Source organism: Podarcis pityusensis (genome assembly GCF_964106645.2).
Source record: "Podarcis pityusensis genome assembly, chromosome: 10".
Classification (NCBI taxonomy): domain Eukaryota; kingdom Metazoa; phylum Chordata; class Lepidosauria; order Squamata; family Lacertidae; genus Podarcis; species Podarcis pityusensis.
The window spans coordinates 23,817,934-23,840,495 of record NC_138035.1 but is presented as its reverse complement, the minus strand read 5'-3'; the positions used below and the strand labels follow the sequence as shown (position 1 = coordinate 23,840,495).

The window sequence follows — 22,562 nt, the reverse complement described above, 5'->3', positions numbered from 1 at the left end:
AAATTCATCATGAGTGGAGGCTTTTTTGTTCATAATCCCAAAGTGGAGGGAAGAAGTATAAAATAACAGAAAAAGATATATTCTAAGAAGGGTATCAAGTTTGGCGGGGGAATGTGTTCTCTAACCATTCCTAAGACACCGCTTAAAAGAAATCAATGCCAACAGTTATTTCAGAGAGTAAACATGTTTAGTAACATCAACAGTTTCTAACAAAGAGACTAACAGAGATGTACATGGAAATGTACCATACCTAAATTGAAGATATTTTGGGCCCAGAAGCTAGGATCACAGTGAAACACGGTGGTGGTATTAGACACTGGTAAGGCATCACACCTTGCTCTAAGGAGGTATCTTAATCGATATGTAATCTAGAATAAATCAGAAATGATGTATGAAAAAGTTCAACTTTTTCTGCTGTTATCTGGGGAAAGTGTTCCACATAAAGGCTGTTTTTCCCCATTATACCCCCCTAAAATTGATAAAAAATATATAGCATGTTTCTCACATTCTCCTAGCAAAGTTTTATTAACAAAAATATTACATTTCATGAATTCCCATGACACAAATAGTATTGGTTTTTTTTAAAAAAAATACTATTATTTAAATTAGAATACACAGCATCACTCCTGGAAATGCAACAGGAACTCTTTCAAAACTGTGCACTAGCATGACAGATAAGATACAACTTACACTAGCTAATAATAAACAGAAATAAATACATAATATAGTATTGTAATAATAAACAGCTAATAATAAAAATGAAAGACAAAAATGTCTAATACAGGAAGCTTTGGCTATAAGTTGATGTAACAACTGAGAGAGGAGATACTTTGACTGAATTTATTTAACTTAGATTCAGCAGTGGTGCATGATGGAGGTGAAGTGGCAGCTGTGCCCTCCCAGGGATAATGGTGCTACACTTTTTAAAAAACCTGGTTATTGTGGTTTTTAAAAAATATATATAATAATCAGTTTCTTGTTTCTTTCTGGATTGAACAACTGCCCTTTATGTGGCTTTGCTGGAACAAAGCAACTTCAAAGGGGGACTTCAAAGGGGCAATGTGAAACTGCTGACCTGCATCAAAGGTTCAATGCTTTCACTTGTGGATTTGAGACAAAAGGGTTTTTCTCATGTAAAGGTGCTACACTTGCCAAGACAAGGGCAAGAAGGCAGCAAGATCAAGGGAGCATTGGGTTGCAGGCAGCTACACAGGTGTACACACAGCTTTAGCACTGCCACCACAAAGATGCTGCTGTGACTCCCCCTCTCCCCACACTGCTGCTGAATGGACTGCTTCATCCCTTGCAGTGGTAAACCCATGTTAGCCATCAGGTGCATGCTCACCTGGTCAATCCCAGCTCATTAATACATGCATCTAAAAAGATGACTATTAAACTGATGCATTACATTTTTAATCCCTGCTTGCCCAGTTTATTTTTAAGCACTCTTTCTAGTTTTTAGCATGCTTTCATAGTAGAAATAGGAACAACAGTAGCACGTTTATAAATAACTGTTCAGCAGACTCTTGCTTTCCCATATCCTGCTGAGAGCACATTGTCTTTGTAATCAACTTGCCATGACTATGGCTTTCCTAGACAAAAGTCCAGTAGCTCTCTATTCTTACTCTTGAAATGTATGCACAGAGTGTGGGGGCTAGCTTGTGAATCTGGTTAGATACTAAGTTTGCCTGCTGCAATCACACATGTGGAGACACTTGTTGAGGAAAAATAACAAATCATTTATTATAAGAAATACATAACATGGATAGTTTAATTTAGAATTAGAAAATCTATCCTAAGTTGGAGAAAACAAAGGTGGCCGTGCTTGCACCTTTGTGTCTTGGAGAGGCGTAAATTGGAGAGAAGGCAACCTGACAATATCAGACAAGATCAAAGGATAGGTCAGCATCGAGATCAAAGGGACAGAGACAGTGAAGGAAACTGAAGCTCTCTTACTCTATTTTAGTCCCATGCAAACTCTTCTCTGCAAGCAAGTTGCACCCCAACTTCCAACACTTACTAGGCGTTTGCTGTACAGTAATGCGGTGCTGCTACCACTGGCGACAGCCCATTTAGAAAAGTCCATGACATGTTCCAGTTGCTTAGAAAGACCTGCCACTTCCTGTTGTTGCTGTACAAGCTTCATTCGGTGTTCTTTAGCTAGACACTGCAAGGGACAAACCCAGACACTCATCAGTTCTTTTGCCAAAACAAACAGTTGAATTTTTCAGAGAAGATACAGGAACAGCTGTGTTCATAAAAAGTGTTAACTGCCACTAACACATTACTCGAGTTGTGCGTGTTTATTATCTCCATCTCTCCAAGTGATCAAACACAAGTAAGCCTTGTCTTTTACATCTTATTACTATTCAAACCCTTTGATTTCTACCCTTTGTTAGCTACCCTTTGACTCAAAGTGGTATGCTAGAAGAGTGATGTGCTAGAAGTGATCATTTGAATGATGAGCGCACTCTGAAAGAGAAGTTGTAAGTGCTAAAAAGGTTGTGAAAAATCCAGGGGCTGAGAGAGAGGCACAGACCCCAAGTTCCTAGCTATCTGTCTCAATATGTAGGCTCCCGGAATCTAGGCAATACTAGATCACACTTGATTGACACACAGGCAGATAATGCCCAACAGAGTGCTTTTATTTAACAGCAGAAAATAGACAAGTAAACAATCACATCCTTCCACTGCAAAAATGTAGAACTCACGAACTTAGAAACAAAGCAGAAAAGCAAAGTTCTTTATCGATGAAAGACCACACCTGCCCAGATCTGCCCAGTGTCTACCTTGATTGTCCAAGAAATGGTGGTAAACAAAGACCAAGTTCTGCTTTTTATACCCTCTTACTGTATGACTATAAATTTATATGAGAAGCCTATTTAAGTTAAATAACATTTCCATCCTTAAAATGACAAAGTGGTTTTTTTCTAAATAGTGCTCAAGGTTCTAAATGCTATATCCTGTTTTCAGTGACTACTTGAACACAAGCTCATGGAAACAGACACCTTTTTAACCACACAGTTCTCTCAATCATTCTTTGCACCTGTTTTTAACCACAGAATGTACCATACTTTTCCAGATATAAGACTAGGTTGTTTTACTTTAAAATACAGTGGTACCTCAGGTTACAGATGCTTCAGGTTACAGACTCCGCTAACCAGAAATAGTACCTCGGGTTAAGAACTTTGCTTCAGGATGAGAACAGAAATCGCATGGCGGCAGCGCGGCGGCAGCAGCAGGAGGCCCCATTAGCTAAAGTGGTACCTCAGGTTAAGAACAGTTTTAGGTTTAGAACGGACCTCCAGAACGAATTAAGTTCTTAACCCGAGGTACCACTGTATGGTTAAAAATCTGGGGGAGTCTTATACAGAGATAGTGCATATGCCCATTTTCTAAATTTGGGGTCCCAAAAGTAGGGGTGTCTTATACATTGGGGCATCTTATGCACGAAAAAATACGGTACTTTCATTTGGTATCTTTGTACCTCTGTTTCAGTAACCAGACATTTACCTGCCTTACTTATGTCAGGCTTCCTGAACTAGAGTGTATAATTTGTTGTTGTTTAGTTGTGTCTGACTCTTCGTGAACCCATGGACCAGAGCACACCAGGCACTCCCGTCTTCCACTGCAGTTTGGTCAAACTCATGTTAGTAGCTTCGAGTGTATAATACAGAGGTCTGATACTGAAAACAACCCTAAAGAAGCTCTTATGGCCATTTTATACGTATTTTTATGCTTGCATAAGCCTATTGCTAATACATGTATATAAATTGAAGAATGTTGCTGCAAAATCGATAAATCTAAAGCCTAACACAGCTCAAGATAATCTCTGCTGATAATGGAATACAATGAGCCTCTTCAAATGCTGTTTTGATCCTTTGATTTATACCTGGGAAATGATCAGTAGTGGGCCTTGAAAATGAGTATCCCTCTGATGGGAAGTTCTGCTAGAATGTTCAGTTCACATTGAGTTCATGAAACATCATACCCTGACCTGTTCTTAACGCATTGTTGACCACATCTACGGAATGCGATTGTTATGCTCTTTCAAGTCATGCAATATCAATCACTAGTAATAGTTTAATAAGGAGGTTTTCATACCTGTCTAACCATGTGTTCCCTTTCCCAACCTTTAATCTATTGATGTTTAATGCCCTTGCATTGTATTTGTGTTAACCAATCAGCAACAAGCACATATGTGGCAATGCTGTAATATTCAATAAAAGGGACTCGCCGAGACATGCTCGGCAGATGCCTCCCATATGACACTTGTCACTCGTCTGTCGTTTATTTCAACCCAACATCCCTCCATGGGGAAAGAAAGTAGTTATGCATTTTGTTTGGTATTACATCTTGTTCAAACACAAGAGAAGATATCCTGCTTCTCTCACTGCATTTTACCTGCAGTGACGTGGGCAGCCAAGGGAAGATGTTAGCCCAAAGTGTAGTTACAATGGCCCAGCATTCCAATGCCAAATGTCAAATATACAAATAGCAAATTATGTTATTTGAACCTCATGCAGCCAAAATGAAGCCACAGATACACAAAGGACACAAGGGGAGAAAACCCCTAAACAGTCAGAAGCATCTAACATGGTCAATGGCCACAGAATGCAGGTGACAGGGGGCAGAGATGGAAATGGAGTAACTAGGTAAAGATCATGACCAACCTTACTCATATGATGTGCTGTATGTACATAAAGAGTACTTCAGAGGCCCTGCTCACAGGCTCGTTGCTAAGGTCAATTAGGTTGGTAAGAATGAGAGGGCTTTTTGGTAGTGACCACTCCGCCCAAAGCTTTATGCATTTCTCTCCGTAATTGTGTATGGATTTTTCTGTACAAGTCTTTAAAACTGGATTCATTTGTTCTGTTTTAACTGCTGTTGGTTTTGAAACTGAGCTGTTTGAAGATGTGTTATGCTAACTTACTGAAATGTCTCTGTTATGCTTTAAAGTTGCCGTTTTTCCTACTTTTTATAAATATTTGTTTGGTGATTTCTGATGTATTTTATAATGTGGGAAGGCTAAAGGCTTAAATACACTCTACACATATTTCTGTAAAAAACAAATAAGCAGGAGTACTCCACACTGCAACAAGTTGTTTTCAATGTAAATATAAATTATCCAAAGTAATCACATCCCTAGTGTGAAAGGGCATAGTCAGTATCTGATTGTGTTTGCATGGGTAGTATTCAAAGACATACAATGGAGTTTTAAAAAATTACAGGATTGTCTATCAATATGGAATCCCTCCTATGCAGAAGAAGAAGATTTTGAAATCTTTCAAATTGTTCTTCTGAAAAGAATTTAATAAAGTATAACAAATGCATTTAATAAAGCATGATAAATACATTCAGATCTATTTAGCCGTACATATTACTGCAAAGTGATTAAAAAAATGTGCAGTATGTCAGAGTGGGGTCTTAATGTTGCCCCTCAGTAAATAATAATTTACCTCAAGCTGATGGAGTAGAGCTTTCCCCTTTTTGTTTATTTCTACCATCAATGTGAAAATAGCAACTTTAATGTCCTGTTCCACCAGCTTTTGATTCCGATTCACTTCATGAATCCTAAAAAGGTGGAAAACAGAAATGCTCTTTAATATGCTCAACATGGGAAATGTGCAAAATAACTTATTCTGAAATCTTTGGAAACTAGTAAACTTGGTCCTAACTAAGCCCTAGGAAATAAATGGAATGAAACAGCCACGAACTCAAGATCCACTTATTTCAACTGGATTTTTGTTACGACTAGCATTTGCTGGATTATGTCCAATCAACTTCATGAGGCAGTGATGTGTAGTGGACAATTTTCAATGAAATTTTCCAGTGCTTTATTTTTCTGCAGAAAATGTTCTGTTTCATATTTTTATTAGTAGAAATGAACAGCTGTGAACTGCAAGTGCAATGTTAGACAAGCTTGATAGTTTCAAAGTTTTTAGCCTTGTTTACTAAAAACAAGTAAAAGAAGTCCTCTTTAGGCCATCAGAAAATGTTCTTATTTAAATTACGCTAATTTGCAAAGGAACATTTTCTGCAGTTTTTCCATTCAAAATTTTCTGGATAACCCACATCACTAGCTACCAGAAAGGTAAAGAATAAAGGCACTGTTCTTTTCCCTGTCCTTTTTATTCTTCTGTCAGGGATTTTCTCTCAAAACATACATGCCACTATTCCTCTTTATAAGTGAACACCTCAAAATCAATCTCCTTTCCCTCCCTTATAATTTAATTTTTTGAATGACTAGTGTTTGTTTTTTAATGATTAATTATAAGCAATATAATATTGTAATGTGTGTTTTTATCAATATAATTTTGACTACACCATTATTTGCATTTCCTGTTCCATCTCCCACTCTGTCATACTCCCATTTTTTGACAGCTTGCCTTAGGGCAGAGAGTTCTCATTTGTATCCTTTATAAGTGCCTTGGATGAAGGTACTGAGGCAATGCTCATCAAATTTGCAGATGACACCAAACTGGGAGGGGTAGCCAATGCCGCTGAAGACAGAATAGGGATTTCAAGGTGACCTTAACAGATTGGAGAACTGGGCCCGAACTAACAAAATGATTTTCAATAGGGACAGATATTAAGTTTTACACTTAGGTAGCAATACCAGCTGCACAAATATAAGGACTACTCCTGGATTGCCAGTAGTACATGTGAAAAGGATATAGGGGTCTTAGCAGATGACAAGCTTAACATGAGTCAGCAGTGATGTGGCAGCACAAAAAAGCAATGTTATGTTCTAGGCTGCATCAACAGAAGTTCAGTGTCCTGCCTTGGTTGGACCACACCTGGAATACTGTGTCCACTTCTGGGCACCACAATTTATGAAGGATATTTGCAAGTTGGAATGTGTGCAGAGAGGGCAACCAAGATGATAAAGAGTCTGGAAACCAAGATTTATGAGGAATGGTTGAGGGAATTGGGTATGTTTAGCTGGGTAAAGAGGAGATTGAGAGGAGATATGATAGCCATCTTCAAATACCTACAGGGCTGTCCATCAAATAGAGGGTAGCGCAAACTTGTTTTCCCCTGCTCTGGAGGGTAGGACCCAAACCAATGAATTAAAGTTATAATAAAAGAGATTCCAACTGAATATCAGGAAGAACCTTCTGACAGTAAGACCTGTTTGACAGTGGGAAAGACTCCCATGAGAGGTGGTGGACTCTCCTTCCTTGGAAGTTTTTAAGAAGAGAGTAGTAATATATGACTTAGTTGAGATTCCTGCATTGCAGGTGGTTAGATTGGATGAGCCTTGTGGTCCCTTCCAACTCTATAATTCTATTATTCTTTTGTAAAGCAGTATATTTTTAGGAACAAAACAACAACAATAATCCATAGTAATAGTAATGCAAATGCAGTCACATTAGATATAGTTCATCAAACCTCTTTACAGTGATTCTGATAAATGTTTTGTGCACGTTAAACTGTTATATTGTATAGTACAATTCCAATGGTCATGGAAACCAATTACAGAAATACTTCTCAGGGGAAAATATCACCTGAAACCCACAACATGAGAAATAGATATAAATTAAATTTAGCCTAAAATATATGTCGTATAAACATAATATTTTATTATTATAAAACAAGTACCTATTTTGAATCTGCTCCCCTGTATATTTTATATATTTGCTTTTCTCCATCAGCTTCGTGACTAATGTGTCAATTATAACCTTTTGATTCTGAAAGGCTTCTTCTATAAACTGGTACCTGCAGTAAAAGAAAAATAACAAACCATGCACATAGCAAAATATTCCCCATCTTGCCTTACTAAAAAAGTTGCTAAAAGGTAAGACGAGTTATGTGACAACAATTTTTCATATGAAATCATTTTATTTTCATAGGTCATCGGAGGCCAATAAAATAATGATCAATAAAGCATTTGATTGCCAAAATTGTATGGCCTATGGCCATAAACATTGTCCAAGATTATATTGTAAAACCTCTAAGTACTTTGGACATTTAGACTAGTCATGCCAAAATTTACCACCCCTTTTTCTGCAAAAGAGGAAAACCAAAATTGTACTGATATAACTACAAGGTAGTGTGCCCCTTAAAAATTCAACAGATGGATGTGTTTTAGCCATTTTGTATTGGGCTTTTGGTTGTAAAACCTAGGTTGTTGAATGGTTGAGTTTTGGTGTAAAGGCTCTTATGCATAGGAAGGTCAAAAGTTTACAGGAAGGTTAAAAGAGCAAGGCCATATTTTGCTCAGGTTGTTCATCCGAGAGTCAAAATGATATTTTGCATGGGAAGGTCAAAGCTTCATGTTAGGAATCTGGCAATTAAGGGGAAATAGAAACTGAACTAATACATTCTTCTCCTGATTAGCTAAAAGGTTGGAAGTGGGGGTGAAATGTTGTATATTAGTCAAGCTAGAAAATAGCTAGTTATGGAGTCAGAAACTCGAAGGATTGAGAGTTGAAGAGCTGCAAGAAAGAAAAGGACCTAGACTGCTTTAAGAGAACAGGAACACTGGAATGTGTTAGAGAGCACAATGAAGCCAGAAAGCTGAACCATTCAGGAAACAGTCTAGAACAGGTATAGCTGGGTGCATTTAATTTAAACTGCTCTTATGTGTAGCTACCCAAGCTGAAAAATTAGGTGTGCCCCCCATCTGCTTGGGGAAAAATTGGTGCAAGGTCTTCTTATTCATTCCATGCCCAAGTGCTACACTACTCTACCTAGTATAGAAAGAAAGTTGGGCCACTTAAAGTCCAGAAGGTTAATGGCCTGTTTAGTGGAGGTGGTCAGAGAAAAATAAAGTTACCACATTGGCAGCAATGGTTAAATTAACAAGGAGGAGTGGTAGGTTTGGCTGGTTTGCTTGCCTCTCTTCTCTCTCACGGTTCAGGCTACAACCTGAACCACCACAGAGGTTATAGGATATTTATATTTTTGGACTAAACTGAAATCTGCCTCTAACTTCCAGTTTCACCTTCAATTTGGTTACATGCAATTATAATACCTGTGCTCTTTGTGTTCCAGCAACTGGCAATCCCGACATGTCAGCTTGTCACAAGTTTCACAATAAAGCTTTAGCTGCTCCTTCTTGTGATAAGGACAGAACACAGGTCGCTGACTAGTTACACCAACAGCTTCTGCAAAATTAAACGGGGGAATCAACTTTTGTTGTTACTGCTAGGATTAGAAGGGGCAATTATTACTACAATTAACCCCACATATATTACTGGAAGGGACGCGGATTGTGCTTTGGGTTAAACCACAGAGCCGAGGACTTGCCGATCAGAAGGTTGGCGGTTCGAATCCCCGCGATGGGATGAGCTCCCGTTGCTCGGTCCCAGCTCCTGCCAACCTAGCAGTTTCAAAGCACATCAAAGTGCAAGTAGATAAATAGGTACCCTTCTAGCGGGAAGGTAAACGGCGTTTCCGTGCGCTGCTCTGGTTCACCAGAAGCAGCTTAGTCATGCTGGCCACATGACCCGGAAGCTGTCTGCAGACAAACGCTGGCTCCCTCGGCCAATAAAGCGAGATGAGCGCTGCAACCCCAAAGTTGGTCACGACTGGACCTAATGGTCAGGGGTCCCTTTACTTTACCTTATATATACAAGTATCTACAGGCTATAATACACAAGCAGTTCATATAGTCAAACAGAGTACCTGGCTGCACCTTAGGGCAAATAGGAAGACCTTTCTATCTCTCTCTCTCTGACAACACTCTTTTACACCAGCACTTACTGCTGGACAGGTTTCCCTTTTAAACCGATGGCCTCCAATCAACTGACAGCACATTACTCCTGAGTCTTTCTGACCCAGCACTTCCGTAGAAAGTATTGCAGGCTGGTTGCATCAGCTAGCAAACTCAAGCCTCCAGACTTACGATCTCACAGAGTATTCTGTGAACCCCGACACTGAATAGCCTCATTCACATGTCACATTAAATTGTAGTTTAAAACAATGGATATCCCTGGCCCCCAAAATAGCCTTGATCAGGAGATATTTCCCTGAAAGCATTTGTGTAGCATATCTGAAGACTGGTACAGATGTTAACCCTGAAGTATACTGAAATAATGAAAATGAACAAAACTATACATAGAAGAGAATGTGTAAAAAATGCATTAGATAGAACTGAGCATTAAGTAAAAGAACTTTTACCTGGAGATACTTCCTCTTTCTGTCTTACTGTATGATCCTTCGTGAATTTCACCCTTTGATGAGCTCGTATGCAGGTCTTACATAACCATTCAACACACTCCACACAAAAACCATTGGCTTCTGCATTGTCTTCACAGCTTGTACAAACCTGGTGTAAGTAGAAATAAAAAGTATGCCTATTGAAACAAATCAGCATATTTGCTTTCAGTGGTATCATTACTAGTAGGAATGGAAATCAGGTGAGGAACAGAAATCAGATTTCTCACCTACACATATACTTATTTTGTAGGCTTCTGTAACACTGCAATGCTAAAAACCACTGACTTTTGGCTGGAATGTAGCCTACTCTACAAAGGTAAGAATCACATCCATTGCTCTGCTCAGATTTGCCTCTGATCCTGCCTACCACTAGAAGGTTATTCATGAGTGAATGTAGATATTGGGATGAAGAAAGTTCTCCCCCATTCCAAACCTTGTGCCCTCCCACATTGCAATATTCACTATTACCCTTTGATAACTAGATTCTCTCTGTAAGATGCAAATCTTACACATAAAATGTCAAACAACACAAATATTTTACTCCTTTTCCTATACTTTCATTTCCTAGATGACAACTAGTATTTAAAATATGACTACAATAACATTTTCATTTTAAGTATAAGGCATGCAGAGAAGACTGACGAGTTGACAGCTTAGGGAATTTGAAAAGCACCAGACACTCACCTGATTTGACTTCTCCACCGTACTACTAGGAACCTCAGTAGTATCCTTCACAAATATGTTATCGATGATGTGTCTTTCTGCACATTCCTGGCCACAAATTGGGCAACGAACAACACCAACTAGGGAGAAAGAAAAAAATGACATGAATTAATAAGTTTAGAAATAAAAAAGGAACTTACAGTCTGGTATTTCCCCCTTTTTATAACCCCTTTTCAGGTGGATTCTTCATTACATTTATTAATCTACAAGTTGAGTACAATTTTTCTTTTTCTTTTTGTGCAGGCCATTTATATGATGTCCATTTATATGATGTAGGAAGGCAATTTTTTCAAACAACTTTTATGTTTTAATTCTTCATGCTCCTTGACCAGCTTTATTGTGTTGCAGGTATTGACTCATAAAAGAGAAGCAACAAATAACCACACCAGTCTTCAATTAAGGGCCAACAGGAAGACCTTGAAATTCAGCAAACTAAACTTAAGGCTGAGGAAAACCAAAAGTGGACTGTTTAAACTTAACTAATATCTCCATGTCTTATATACTTATTTCTTTCACTTCTGTGAACTAGGAAACATATTTTAAAAGCCACAGAAAAACAGAATAGCTGAAAAGTTTCCACAATACTGTACAGTGAAAGAAATGTTTGTTGTGAACTTATGATGAAACCAGGCAATTAACAATTCATACATGTTAAGACCCCATATTTATATCATATCATATTATATCAATATTTTAATATTTAGATTATATTTGTCTCCAGGGATGATCCAGAAGATGGCAATAGGTGTTTCCCAACTCCTTGGCTCTTGAGTGCTGCACAGCATTATATTGTGACCTCTATTATTTAACATCTATATGAAGCAGTTGGGAGCAGCGGTCAGTATGCTGATGATACCAATATTCCTCTGTAACATCTGAATCAGGAATGACTGAGAATGCCCTGGACCAGTACATGGATGTAGTGGAGTGGTGGGTTGAATGAGGGCTAATCAACTCAGTCTGAATCCTGGCAAGATAGAGGCTTTTTGGATGAGTGATTCTGAAGTCTGGGAAGTTGGTCAGCTAAATTTATTTGCATGTGATTGCACTCTTCTTGAAGGAGGAGGTATATGGTCTAGGCATGTTCCTAGATACAGTTCTGCCACTGAAGAAACAGGTGTCGTAGGTGACAAGGAGTGTTTTTTACCACCTCTGGCTTGATAAGACAACTCTAGCAGTTCCTGGATTAGTATAGCTTGACCACAGTTGCCCATGCACCGGTAAACATCAAGGTTGGATTACTGCAAGATTACAATCAAAGGTTGGCTTACCGGCACACGTGTACTTTGAAAATGCACAAAATGGCCGTTCTCTGTATACCCTTCTTTAACACAAGTAAAATTTGACTATAAGGTTTGGCAAACAACTACTTCCATGTACAAGAGTTCCAGAAGACAGTTCCAAAACCCATGGCTCTGTGTGCGCAATTCCACAGAAAAAAAGTGCAGAAGGTGCTATTTCAGAAAATTTCAACTTCCAAAGCATCTCAGCCATTTTACTTTTCAGCCAGCTTCTAGCCTTAATGTTTGAAAATGTGTGAGCAAAGTTTGATGAAAACTCATGAGACAGAGGGATAATGGAATAAGATTTTAAATAACTGGGGCAGAGATTCAGTATACTGCATCACTCCTTGACACACTATCTCTGGAAAAACAGAATTATGCAGAATACAAATCATGAAATTTATATAATATACACAGTGCATGGAATTTTGATTGCCTTGGTGCAAAACTAAATTAATAAAAAGTTCACACACTGCAATTTCACAATTTCTAAACAACTCCATTAAAACTGGCACACTTTTCCCTGCACCTGTGGATACATGGCCAGCGTGTCTTGCAGTTCTTTGTGCAAGGGATCCTCAGACAGCGCCTGGTTCAAGGCGATGTTGGGTTGGCTAGGGAGGCTGAACTTGGCCCTTCATTAGAAAGGGGCCAGGTCCTCATGCTGCTGCTCCTTGTGCCTGAAGAGACCCTCAAGGCTGCAGGAGTCCAGCATGGGGCCAGCCCAGACTGTTGGTGAAGATGGCCTGGTCCACCTCCCTTTTCCAAGTCTCAGCCTCTACACCTGCAACAATGAGCCAAGACTGTTCTCTGTGTTATGACTTATCTTCCTGATGGGCACCCGCATTCAGATAGTGCCTCTCTTGCTGTGCGTGGTTCCATGGCACTTTAATTAGTTCTTTTAATGCCTCATGTTGTTGAGCAAATTCCTTTCTCAAACTCCCTCTGGCGGGGGAGGCGCCATGTTATCTTCAGCCTATTTAAATCTCGGTTAACATGTGTTCTTCATCTTCTGGAGTTTTAAAAAGTTCGTAAGGTCTCCTTGTTTGCCTTGTGAAAGACCCACAGGCATCTCCTTATCTCTTCCGCTAATTTGAGAGCTAGTAGCAGGTGAAAAATTCTTCTCATGGCCAGATTTTACAGGCAGCTCCCAGCATTTAAGGGAATGATGAAATTTACATTTAGTAATATATATTGTAGTAGGTAAGGGTAGCCAATATGGTGCCCTCCAAATATTGCTGGCTTCCAACTCTTATCAGCGCCAGCCAACAAAATTTAACCTAGTAATATTTAAACCATATTAAGTGCAATAATCTTTTCCCATGATATTTCAGGTCAAATATTTGAGAAGTATTAGGTCAAAAAGATAACTGGCAACTTTTTCAGCTTTGTGTACTACATAAAAGTAAAATGAACGTGTAAAATTATATCCCTAGGACATCAAAGAATTATCCAATATAAACTGAAAATTTTCTGGTGCAAATTATCCTAATTTATATAAGAGTATTTTTCTGAAAACCAGCATCACTAGACAGAACACTCAGAATTCCACAGAATTCTGAATTATGTAGAGGTCAGTGTTTCCTGGCACTCGACTGAAACTGAATCTTCCTTCAGGAAAGTATGCAGTCAGTTATGTAATAAATCTCTGAATCCAGCCCTATGTAAAGGCAATCCTCAATTTGTGCAGGGGTTCCACTCTGGAGCCTCACACGCATCGGTGGAGCATGCTTAAGTCCCCTCTGCCCTGCCCAGTCCCTTTCCATGACGAGTTTTGACATTTGTGCAGACTGAGTTTTTTTCTTATAAATAATACTAAAAGGTAAGAATTTGAGTTTAACTTCTTTTGCTTATCAATATTTCTGGCTAAACCATTTACAATGTTTCTTAACTCAGAATTGCTTTCGAAGGACAATAATTTTTGTTCTAATTTAAAAATGGTTGTGTCCTTGAACTTATACTGTTTCTTTGCATCAGTCATAACCTGGCTTCACTGCATCTCTTGATTATATTATCTACTGAATGTTAATATCAGAATGAGACAAATGTAACAACATCCGTAACAAACATTTGCATTTCTGCCAGGCAATATTGCTTGTCAATTCACCCATTGTTTTCAAACTTACTATTTCTTGTCTGATGATTTGTTTAAAAGGTAGCCCAACCAAATACCACTCATTATATGACATGCTATCGGTTTTCATTTTATTTATAGACATCATGGATGTATTTCTGCACACGCAGAAGAATCTCTGCCCTGTGGGCCAATTTGGCCAGTGAAGCCATTTTCTGCAAAAAGTGCCATTTACCTATCAGCTGAATAGTGATCTCAGCTAATAGGTGGGAAGACAGGATTTAATTCTGCATTGGCTGCATGTGCTCCCAGTAGGGAACACAACTGTGCAGCCAAGACAGCAGAATTTAAATCTTCACTCATCAGCTCCCACCTTTAAAGTCCCTTTCAAGTGGGACCCTTTGTAGGTTTCCCCCTTTTACTTTTAAGTCTCCAATCTTGCTCTAAATTTAAAGGGGGTGGGGGAAGCTCACAAAGGCTTTTGTAAGACTTCACTCCTCCCTTTAACACAGGAGTAAAAGGGACTTTGGCAGGTAGGTGGCTACATCCACCTACCTATCAATCGTATGACATCTTAACGACATGTGATTGATAAGGTTCTGGCCTGTGGAGCCAAAAATGTTTCCTATCCCTGACACACATGGTGAATATACCTTTAACTGGTTTTTGCAGTGCCATTCAATGGTACAAGGTGCCATTTACCGGAGACTGACATACTGAAATATATTATCATATAATATATTTAATGTTAATGGCTTCTTTTTTATGTATGAATATAGTTTTATTTTTCAAGCTGTGTTTTAGTCACCAAAACTGTTATTAAGTGTTAGAGCTATTAGAAGCACAAGATAGCCTATTACTGAATTGACTTGTATCAAACCTTAACATGCCAATTGTATTTTTTGACTTGTCCTATAACATGCATATGTTCTAATGGAATAATAAAATATGATTTAACTACTGAGTTTCCTTATACCAAACCTTTACATGACAATTACTGGTGCTATCACCTTAGAATGCTTTAACTTTAACTATAAAACATGTTTTACTTTTTAACTTGATACTTGCAAGTGACAAGTAGGTTTGCGCTTATATATTTTCACTGTGGTACTTTACTAAACAGTAAGTTTCCCTATATGTCAACAGTAAAAGGTAAAGGTAAAGGTACCCCTGCCCTTATGGGCTAGACGAAGCTGCTCTGGCGAGCCAGCACCAGCGCAGCACACGGAAACGCCGTTTACCTTCCCGCTATAAAGCGGTACCTATTTATCTACTTGCACTTAAAAGTGCTTTCGAACTGCTAGGTGGGCAGGAGCTGGGACCGAAAGACGGGAGCTCACCCCACCGTGTGGATTCGAACCGCCGACCATACGATCGGCAAATCCTAGGCACTGAGGTTTTACCCACAGCGCCACCCGCGTCCCTATATGTCAACAGTGCTGACCTGCTAACCAATAAGAAAGATGGCAAAGGTCATACTTTGCTTCTCTGTGGCTCTGTAGTCCCATGGCTACTTGCAGTTGGATCAACCGGGTGTTCTTTCTGATAGAAAATGGTAAACCCAGCATCTTACCACTTCTTCTCTGGCTCATAAGTCATCCATACTTAACTCTGCTCCTTATTTCTAGGCACAGGTCCGGGCTTTCCAGGTTTGTGTTCAAGAACTTTCTTTTACCCCTGGTGCTTTCCCTACACAAACCCACTCGTTACCACAATTGGAGTAAATGGCAAACTATGAAACTGATGTTTGCTCTGATTAAGTGATAAAACACCAGATTTTCCTAGGGAAAGCACCAGGGCCAAAAAAACAAACAAATCCAACAACAAAAACAAAACAAAACAAATGCATGGACAGGGAAAGTGAGGACCTGTGCCCAGAAAGCATGGGGCACCAGGTAAATTTGGATAAGTCCTAAAATAGGCTAAAATAATATATCTTCCCTGTTTGTTGCAAGAGTTTGGTAGCTCAGGTGGTAGCTCTGACAATACAAGAAATTAAAGTGGGGGATTACATATCATATTGCATGTAGCACAGGACATTACAATTACTGCAACAGTCAGAAACATCGGTAAATTACCTGGAAAAACCATGAGCAATTTTCAAGTGATCGGGGGGGGGGGGAGGGAATGTTTGGTAGTTACTGCTCTAGAACAGCGGAGGGCAAATCAACAAACCATACAGACTTTCTACAGCTCCTACTTTTATCTACCATAACTATGTTATGAGTGAAGAAAGGCAGATGGAATTAAAATTATGCCTTAACAAGTTAATCAAAGAACAACATAAGTAATAGGTTTCGGCTGTGTGTGCATTGCAATAGATGTTAGATAGCACAGACCAAGATGCATATGCTACAGGAAGAACCTGGTTTCCTGCTCTTTGCCAAGCAATGATTTCTTGCATGGCTCAGGTGAGCTTACTGGCATAATTATGAACTATGTGCATATAAACCATTCAATTTCTAACAGATAAATGAGTAAACTAACTTGGAATGTACTAATTGCATTGGTGTTGTTATGCCAAGAACCTCTAGCCAGCAGCCCCAAAGCTAGTCCACCGAGCATTCCTATTTGACCTGTAGGACTGTTTTGGTTAAGGAACAGAATTATAGCCATGCAGATCAATCTCTTCCATTCCTTCACTGCATTTTAGTTCAGCAGAGCATCGAAGTTGTGGATGAAATTTTCTAACAGTTCTTAAAATTCTGTCACACAGATCTCAATTGAGTCAGCATGATAGCATCACATGCTGAATAGCAGTGATTGTTGTTGCTGACATCAATCTGTCTCAACAGACAATGAAGTGTGCCTCTCGGGGTGAAGTCAAACCGGTGCCTTTTCTTCTCCTGAAGATATCCCACAAGACAAAGTACATTGGACAAGAAAATTGGCTTCCAGGTGGAAAGATCAAAATTAGAAACTGAACTGTTAGAACCTAAAACTAAGAATTTGTCAAGAATGTATAACTTGCTGCTGAAATGGAATACTCAGGATGAAACGGTAAAATCGGCTATGATTAAATGGGCACAGGACGTTGGACATAACATTATGTTTGCTGACTGGGAACAGTTGTGGACCACAGGTATGAAATTTACGGCATGTAATGCCTTAAGAGAGAATATTATGAAAATGATATACAGGTGGTACATAACCCCAGTCAAGCTCGCAAAAATCTATCACTTGCCCGATAATAAATGTTGGAAATGTAAAGAAACTGAAGGTACATTTTTTCACCTTTGGTGGACGTGCCCAAAGATTAAGGCTTTCTGGGAAATGATATATAATGAATTAAAAAAGGTATTCAAATATACCTTCTTGAAGAAACCAGAGGCCTTTCTCCTGGGCATAGTCGGCCAAATGGTGTTAAAAAAGGATAGAACTTTCTTTATGTATGCAACAACAGCAGCAAGAATACTCATCGCAAAGTATTGGAAGACACAAGAACTTCCCACGCTGGAGGAATGGCAGATGAAACTGATAGACTATATGGAACTGGCGGAAATGACTGGCAGAATCCGTGACCAGGGAGAAGAGTCGGTGGAGGAAGATTGGAAGAAATTCAAAGATTATCTACAGAAACACTGCAAAATTAATGAATGTTAGAATGATGTTGGATTGAAAATAAGTGGTTTCCAGCTGTACAGGATAAAGTTATAGATAGATCAAGATTAAAGATTAGGATTAAAGAAGTTTAAGGAAATGGAAATTTGGTACTTAAGAGGTAAAATTTTAACGTTATATTACAGTAAGATTAAAGATTAGGATTAAAGAAGTCTAAGGAAATGGAAATTTGGTACTTAAGAGGTAAAATTTTGATGTTATATTATATTAAGATTAAAGACTGGGATTAAAAAAGTGGAAAAGAAATTGCTGGACAAACAATTTGAACTGGAATACAAAAGAGGGAGGTATGAGGAAGTCCAGAAAATAAGTAAATTTAAAAACGGAAATGAAAAAGTGATATTGTTTTTAATTGTTCTGTTTTTTGTGTGTGTGTTTTTCTTCTTTTTTTGCATTATGTATTGTGTATTTGTGTATTTCTTTTTTATGTCTCTCTGTCTAACTTTTTATTGAAACCTTAATAAAAATCATTTATTTAAAAAAAAGCAAAAAAAAAAAAAAAAAAAAGCAAAGTACAGAATTTTCCTCAGGGCTTACTCCCGAAGTCTTTCTTCTGAATGAGTATATCCATAAGGCAGGGGAAGTATAGGATCAGCTTTTCTTCTCCTAGGGCTACTTTCCCAGGTTGATGGGCCCCAGAAGCAACCACCTTCTTGACTGTTGGTCACACTACAGTGGTACTTCAGTTTTTGAACACCTTAGTTCCCGAACTCGGAACCCGAACGCTGCAAACCTGGAAGTAGGTATTCTGATTTTCGAATTTTGCCTCGGAAGCCGAACGTGCTCCTGAGCTTCAGTTTTCACTGTTGCGCAGTTGAGTCCCCCCCCGCATCATAATTAAGGCTTTCCCCCTCCCGTTTTTACCCTTAAGCAACAAATTTAAGTTGTCCCTCCCATCGTAATTAAAGCCTTCCATTTCTGATTCCAGTGTTCTGACGTGATATTTGGTGCTTTTGTTTTTGCTTCCATTTCATTTTTGTGTCTGTGGCTTGTTTTTCATTTTATGATTGATTGATTGATTGACTGTGTGACTGCGGAAATGGATAAAAGCCCTCCATCCAAACAATGACTATCATTAGTGCAGGTAAGAAAAAAAAATAATTTTAATTTTTATCATCTACAATACTGTTTTATTAGGGACGCGGGTGGCACTGTGGTTTAAACCACAGAGCCTAGGGCTTGCTGATTGGAAGGTTGGCGGTTCGAATCCCTGCGACGGGGTGAGCTCCCGTTGCTCGGTCCCCTGCTCCTGCCAACCTAGCAGTTCGAAAGCATGTCAAAGTGCAAGTAGATAAATAGGGACCGCTCCGGCGGGAAGGTAAATGGCATTTCCGTGCGCTGCTCTGGTTCGCCAGAAGCAGCTTAGTCATGCTGGTCACATGACCCGGAAACTGTACGCCGGCTCTCTCAGCCAATAAAGCGAGATGAGCGCTGCAACCCCACAGTCGTCTGCGACTGGACCTAACAGTCAGGGGTCCCTTTACCTTTTTTACATTGATTATTGCTTTCATTTTATGGACCAATGATCTCAATAGATAGTAAAATTCATGTTAAATTGCTGTTTTAGGGGTTGTTTTTAAAAGTCTGGAAGGGATTAATCCGTTTTGCATTACTTTCTATGGGAAAGTGCGCCTTGGTTTTGGAATGGATTAAGTTTGAGAACCAAGGTACCACTCTATTGGTTCTGTCCACTCAATCTGTCACGGCCTGTCTTCACATGCAGGCGAAGTTCCTAACTTGCTGAGGGTTTGAGACCCAATGGCTACCCTCACCTGGTTTAGCAAACCAGTCAAAGCCATTTTCTGTGGTGTGGCCACTGTCACATGCTGACCGCTTCTAGGAGCCACAGGTGAGAGCTGAGAGCAGCGTAGAGACCAAAGGTGGCCAAACTACCCCAGGAGGAGTACAACGTGTCTCCCACCAGAGGCAGTACTCCTCCCTTAACACCTCATACACCCCAATAACAGTGTTGGAGGCTATGGATTTGTAAAGTCCTTGAAAGTGCACAGGAATACACTGAAGCTAAGAGGCAAATTTCCTGTAATAACAAAATAGTCAATGAGGAAATCCCTGCACAAAATATGTAGTTTAAAGTAAAAAGTCTAAATGCGGACATAGGGTTACATGTATAAAGAATACAATATACTGTACAGGCACCCCATGCAATCTTCTTATATCTTGGGCTGGAAGGTATGAAACACTGCTACGTGCACGTGCCATTAAGATCAATGAGGCAAACACTAGGGACTCATTCATAGTTGTTTAATGTGGATAATAAGCATCTTGTACTTCCATTAATTATCTGTTGCCTATATGATGTTCTCCTAATCACTGCCTTCTCACACTTTCCCCTCCCCTAATCCAGATTTTTCTCATACCTTTTCCTTTTCAGCATATCCCTGGCATTTCTGAAACTGTGGTTTTTATTATTGATATTTGTTATAAGCAACCCCGAGCCAAATTTGCACTGAAAGATGCCATAAAATATTTTAAATAAATAGTAACCTCTAGTCTCACTTTACAGTTTCCTCAGCTGTACAATACAGATGTGTAACTGCAATTTGCTCGCATTCTTTTTCTATCCAAGTCTCTTCTTGCATACCCTGTTCTTGTACATTTCAGATTGTATGCTTCTTGGAGGAGAAGAACCTGTACAATTTTTGTTCACTGACTTCTGTAAACTCTTGAGCCATGTATAGTGATGTCAGGATAGTAACAATAGTAAAAAATGAAAAAAGTAGCTGCAGAAGATTGAAAGTCACAAAAATGGAATGCTAAAAGAACTATTGCAGAATGAATTATGTTCATTAAAATAACATGTGACCAAAGTATGTAAAAGCCACAACACATTTTAGAATAGGGGTGGTGGGTCCCAGCCCACAAACTGAATTAGTCTCACCTGGCCTCCTCTTGGTGAAGGAAGAGGGGGGGTAAACCCCACCATGTATTAGCGCTCCAGCTAACAATTGCTCCAGCTATGCAGGCCAGCTATGTAGGCCAGCAGTGGTTTTCCTGTCTGGCTTCCTGCTTCAGTTGTGGTGAACATGCAAACTTTCCTGTCTGGCTTCCTGCCTCAGCTGTGCTAAAGATGCAAACATATACAATGCAAAGCAAACAATATCTGCAAAGGGGGGGGGCTTAGCTAGCCTAATAAGGTAATGAAGTGTATCTCTGCCTGTTGATTGGGGAGCAACTGGGGAGCCAAGCTTGCAGCTTCAGTATAAGAATGCTTGCAAGACAATAGGGGGGGCGGCCAGTCTTTGGAAGCTATTCCGCTGGCTGTCTCTGCGCAGATTCTGCAATAAACCTTTTTCTCTGTGAAACCCACCCTGGTGTTTGCTTGACTCCTTCACGCTCACGGCGAGGGCACGAGGTGACTGGATCCGGACCCCTTAGGTTCAGATATCCTAACATTGGGACTGCCATTTCAGTCAACACACACCTACCTGCCCTACACCTGGCATTACAGTGGTACCTCTGGTTACGTACTTAATTTGTTCCGGAGGTCCGTTCTTAACATGAAACTGTTCTTAACCTGAAGCACCACTTTAGCTAATGGGGCCTCTCCTGCTGCTGCCGCCGCTGCACAATTTCTGTTCTCATCCTGAAGCGAAGTTCTTAACCTGAGGTACTATTTCAGGGTTAGCGGAGTCTGTAACCTGAAGCGTATGTAACCCGAGGTACCACTGTATATCAGCGTCACGCAGCAAAGTAAAAAACGCAGTCTTCACAGTAAATGAATAAAGCTTTACGGAGGCAATCATACTTCTTTACAAACACATAATGGAGAAGAGCAAAGTAAAACAGAAGAAGATTAGACTAGGCTAGAGAGCACACTGAGCCCATTGTATTTATCTTTCCTGGCTCCGAGTGTCTTCCTGTAATTCAGGGGTCAGCAAACTTTTTCATCAGGGGGCCGGTCCACTGTCCCTCAAACCTTGTGCGGGTCCGGAATATATTTTTTAGGGGGAAATGAATGAATTCCTATGCCCCACAAATAACCCAGAGATGCATTTTAAATAAAAGGACACATTCTACTAATGTAAAAACACGCTGATTCCCAGACCGTCCACGGCCGGATTTAGAAGGTGATTGGGCCAGCCCCGGCCCCCGGGCCTTAGTTTGCCTACCCGTGCTGTAATTGATACAATATTTGTACAAGGAATGAGTCATTCTAGAGGATGAGTCAGAGTGAGTCAGCACTTTTCAGCATTTTCCAGCACTTTCTACACTTTACTGCTTCTGCTCTCAAAGGCTTTGTCACATGACAATCAGGTGTGGGGTATGTAAAACTTGTCAGTGAAAGAGGGCTTATGATCAGCTGATTGTTGGATCTCCAAAAGTCCTTTTCAAAACACTGTTCAATTAAAGCATCAGTGGCAGATGGCCCAACAACCTGTGCTTTACAATCTCCACACCTCACTCACAGGTCCTCCTTGAATTCCAGCAGAAATAAGCTATGGCTCTCTCTCTCTGCCTTTCTAGTCTGCAGCTTTTATACCCAGTTTCTAGTTAATAGCACTCAAACTCTACTCTGGCCTTTTGTCTTTCTAACAGACAGTTGAGGGAGGAAGGCCCACTCATTTGTCATCTAGCACAGAACCACTTGTTTTGCTCCCCTACTGACTCATACCAAAAGGCCATAACCAGGCAGGTCTGGCTATTACAATACAGTGGTGCCCCGCAAGACGAAT

At 39.7% G+C, this 22,562-nt stretch overlaps 1 protein-coding gene across 2 annotated transcripts in view; it reads right to left on the bottom strand.

The window, feature by feature from the left end:
* Nucleotides 1–22,562, bottom strand: part of TRIM24 (tripartite motif containing 24) — a 42,819-nt gene that overhangs the window by 17,846 nt on the left and 2,411 nt on the right. For both annotated transcript variants that reach the window (XM_081023977.1, XM_081023976.1), the window contains exons 2-8: nucleotides 10,852–10,970; nucleotides 10,129–10,276; nucleotides 8,981–9,113; nucleotides 7,606–7,722; nucleotides 5,460–5,574; nucleotides 2,021–2,167; nucleotides 251–368 (exon numbers count right to left, since the gene is read on the bottom strand). In XM_081023977.1, coding sequence (XP_080880103.1) covers nucleotides 251–368; nucleotides 2,021–2,167; nucleotides 5,460–5,574; nucleotides 7,606–7,722; nucleotides 8,981–9,113; nucleotides 10,129–10,276; nucleotides 10,852–10,970 — 897 coding nt within the window. The remainder of the gene's footprint in view (nucleotides 1–250; nucleotides 369–2,020; nucleotides 2,168–5,459; nucleotides 5,575–7,605; nucleotides 7,723–8,980; nucleotides 9,114–10,128; nucleotides 10,277–10,851; nucleotides 10,971–22,562) is intronic.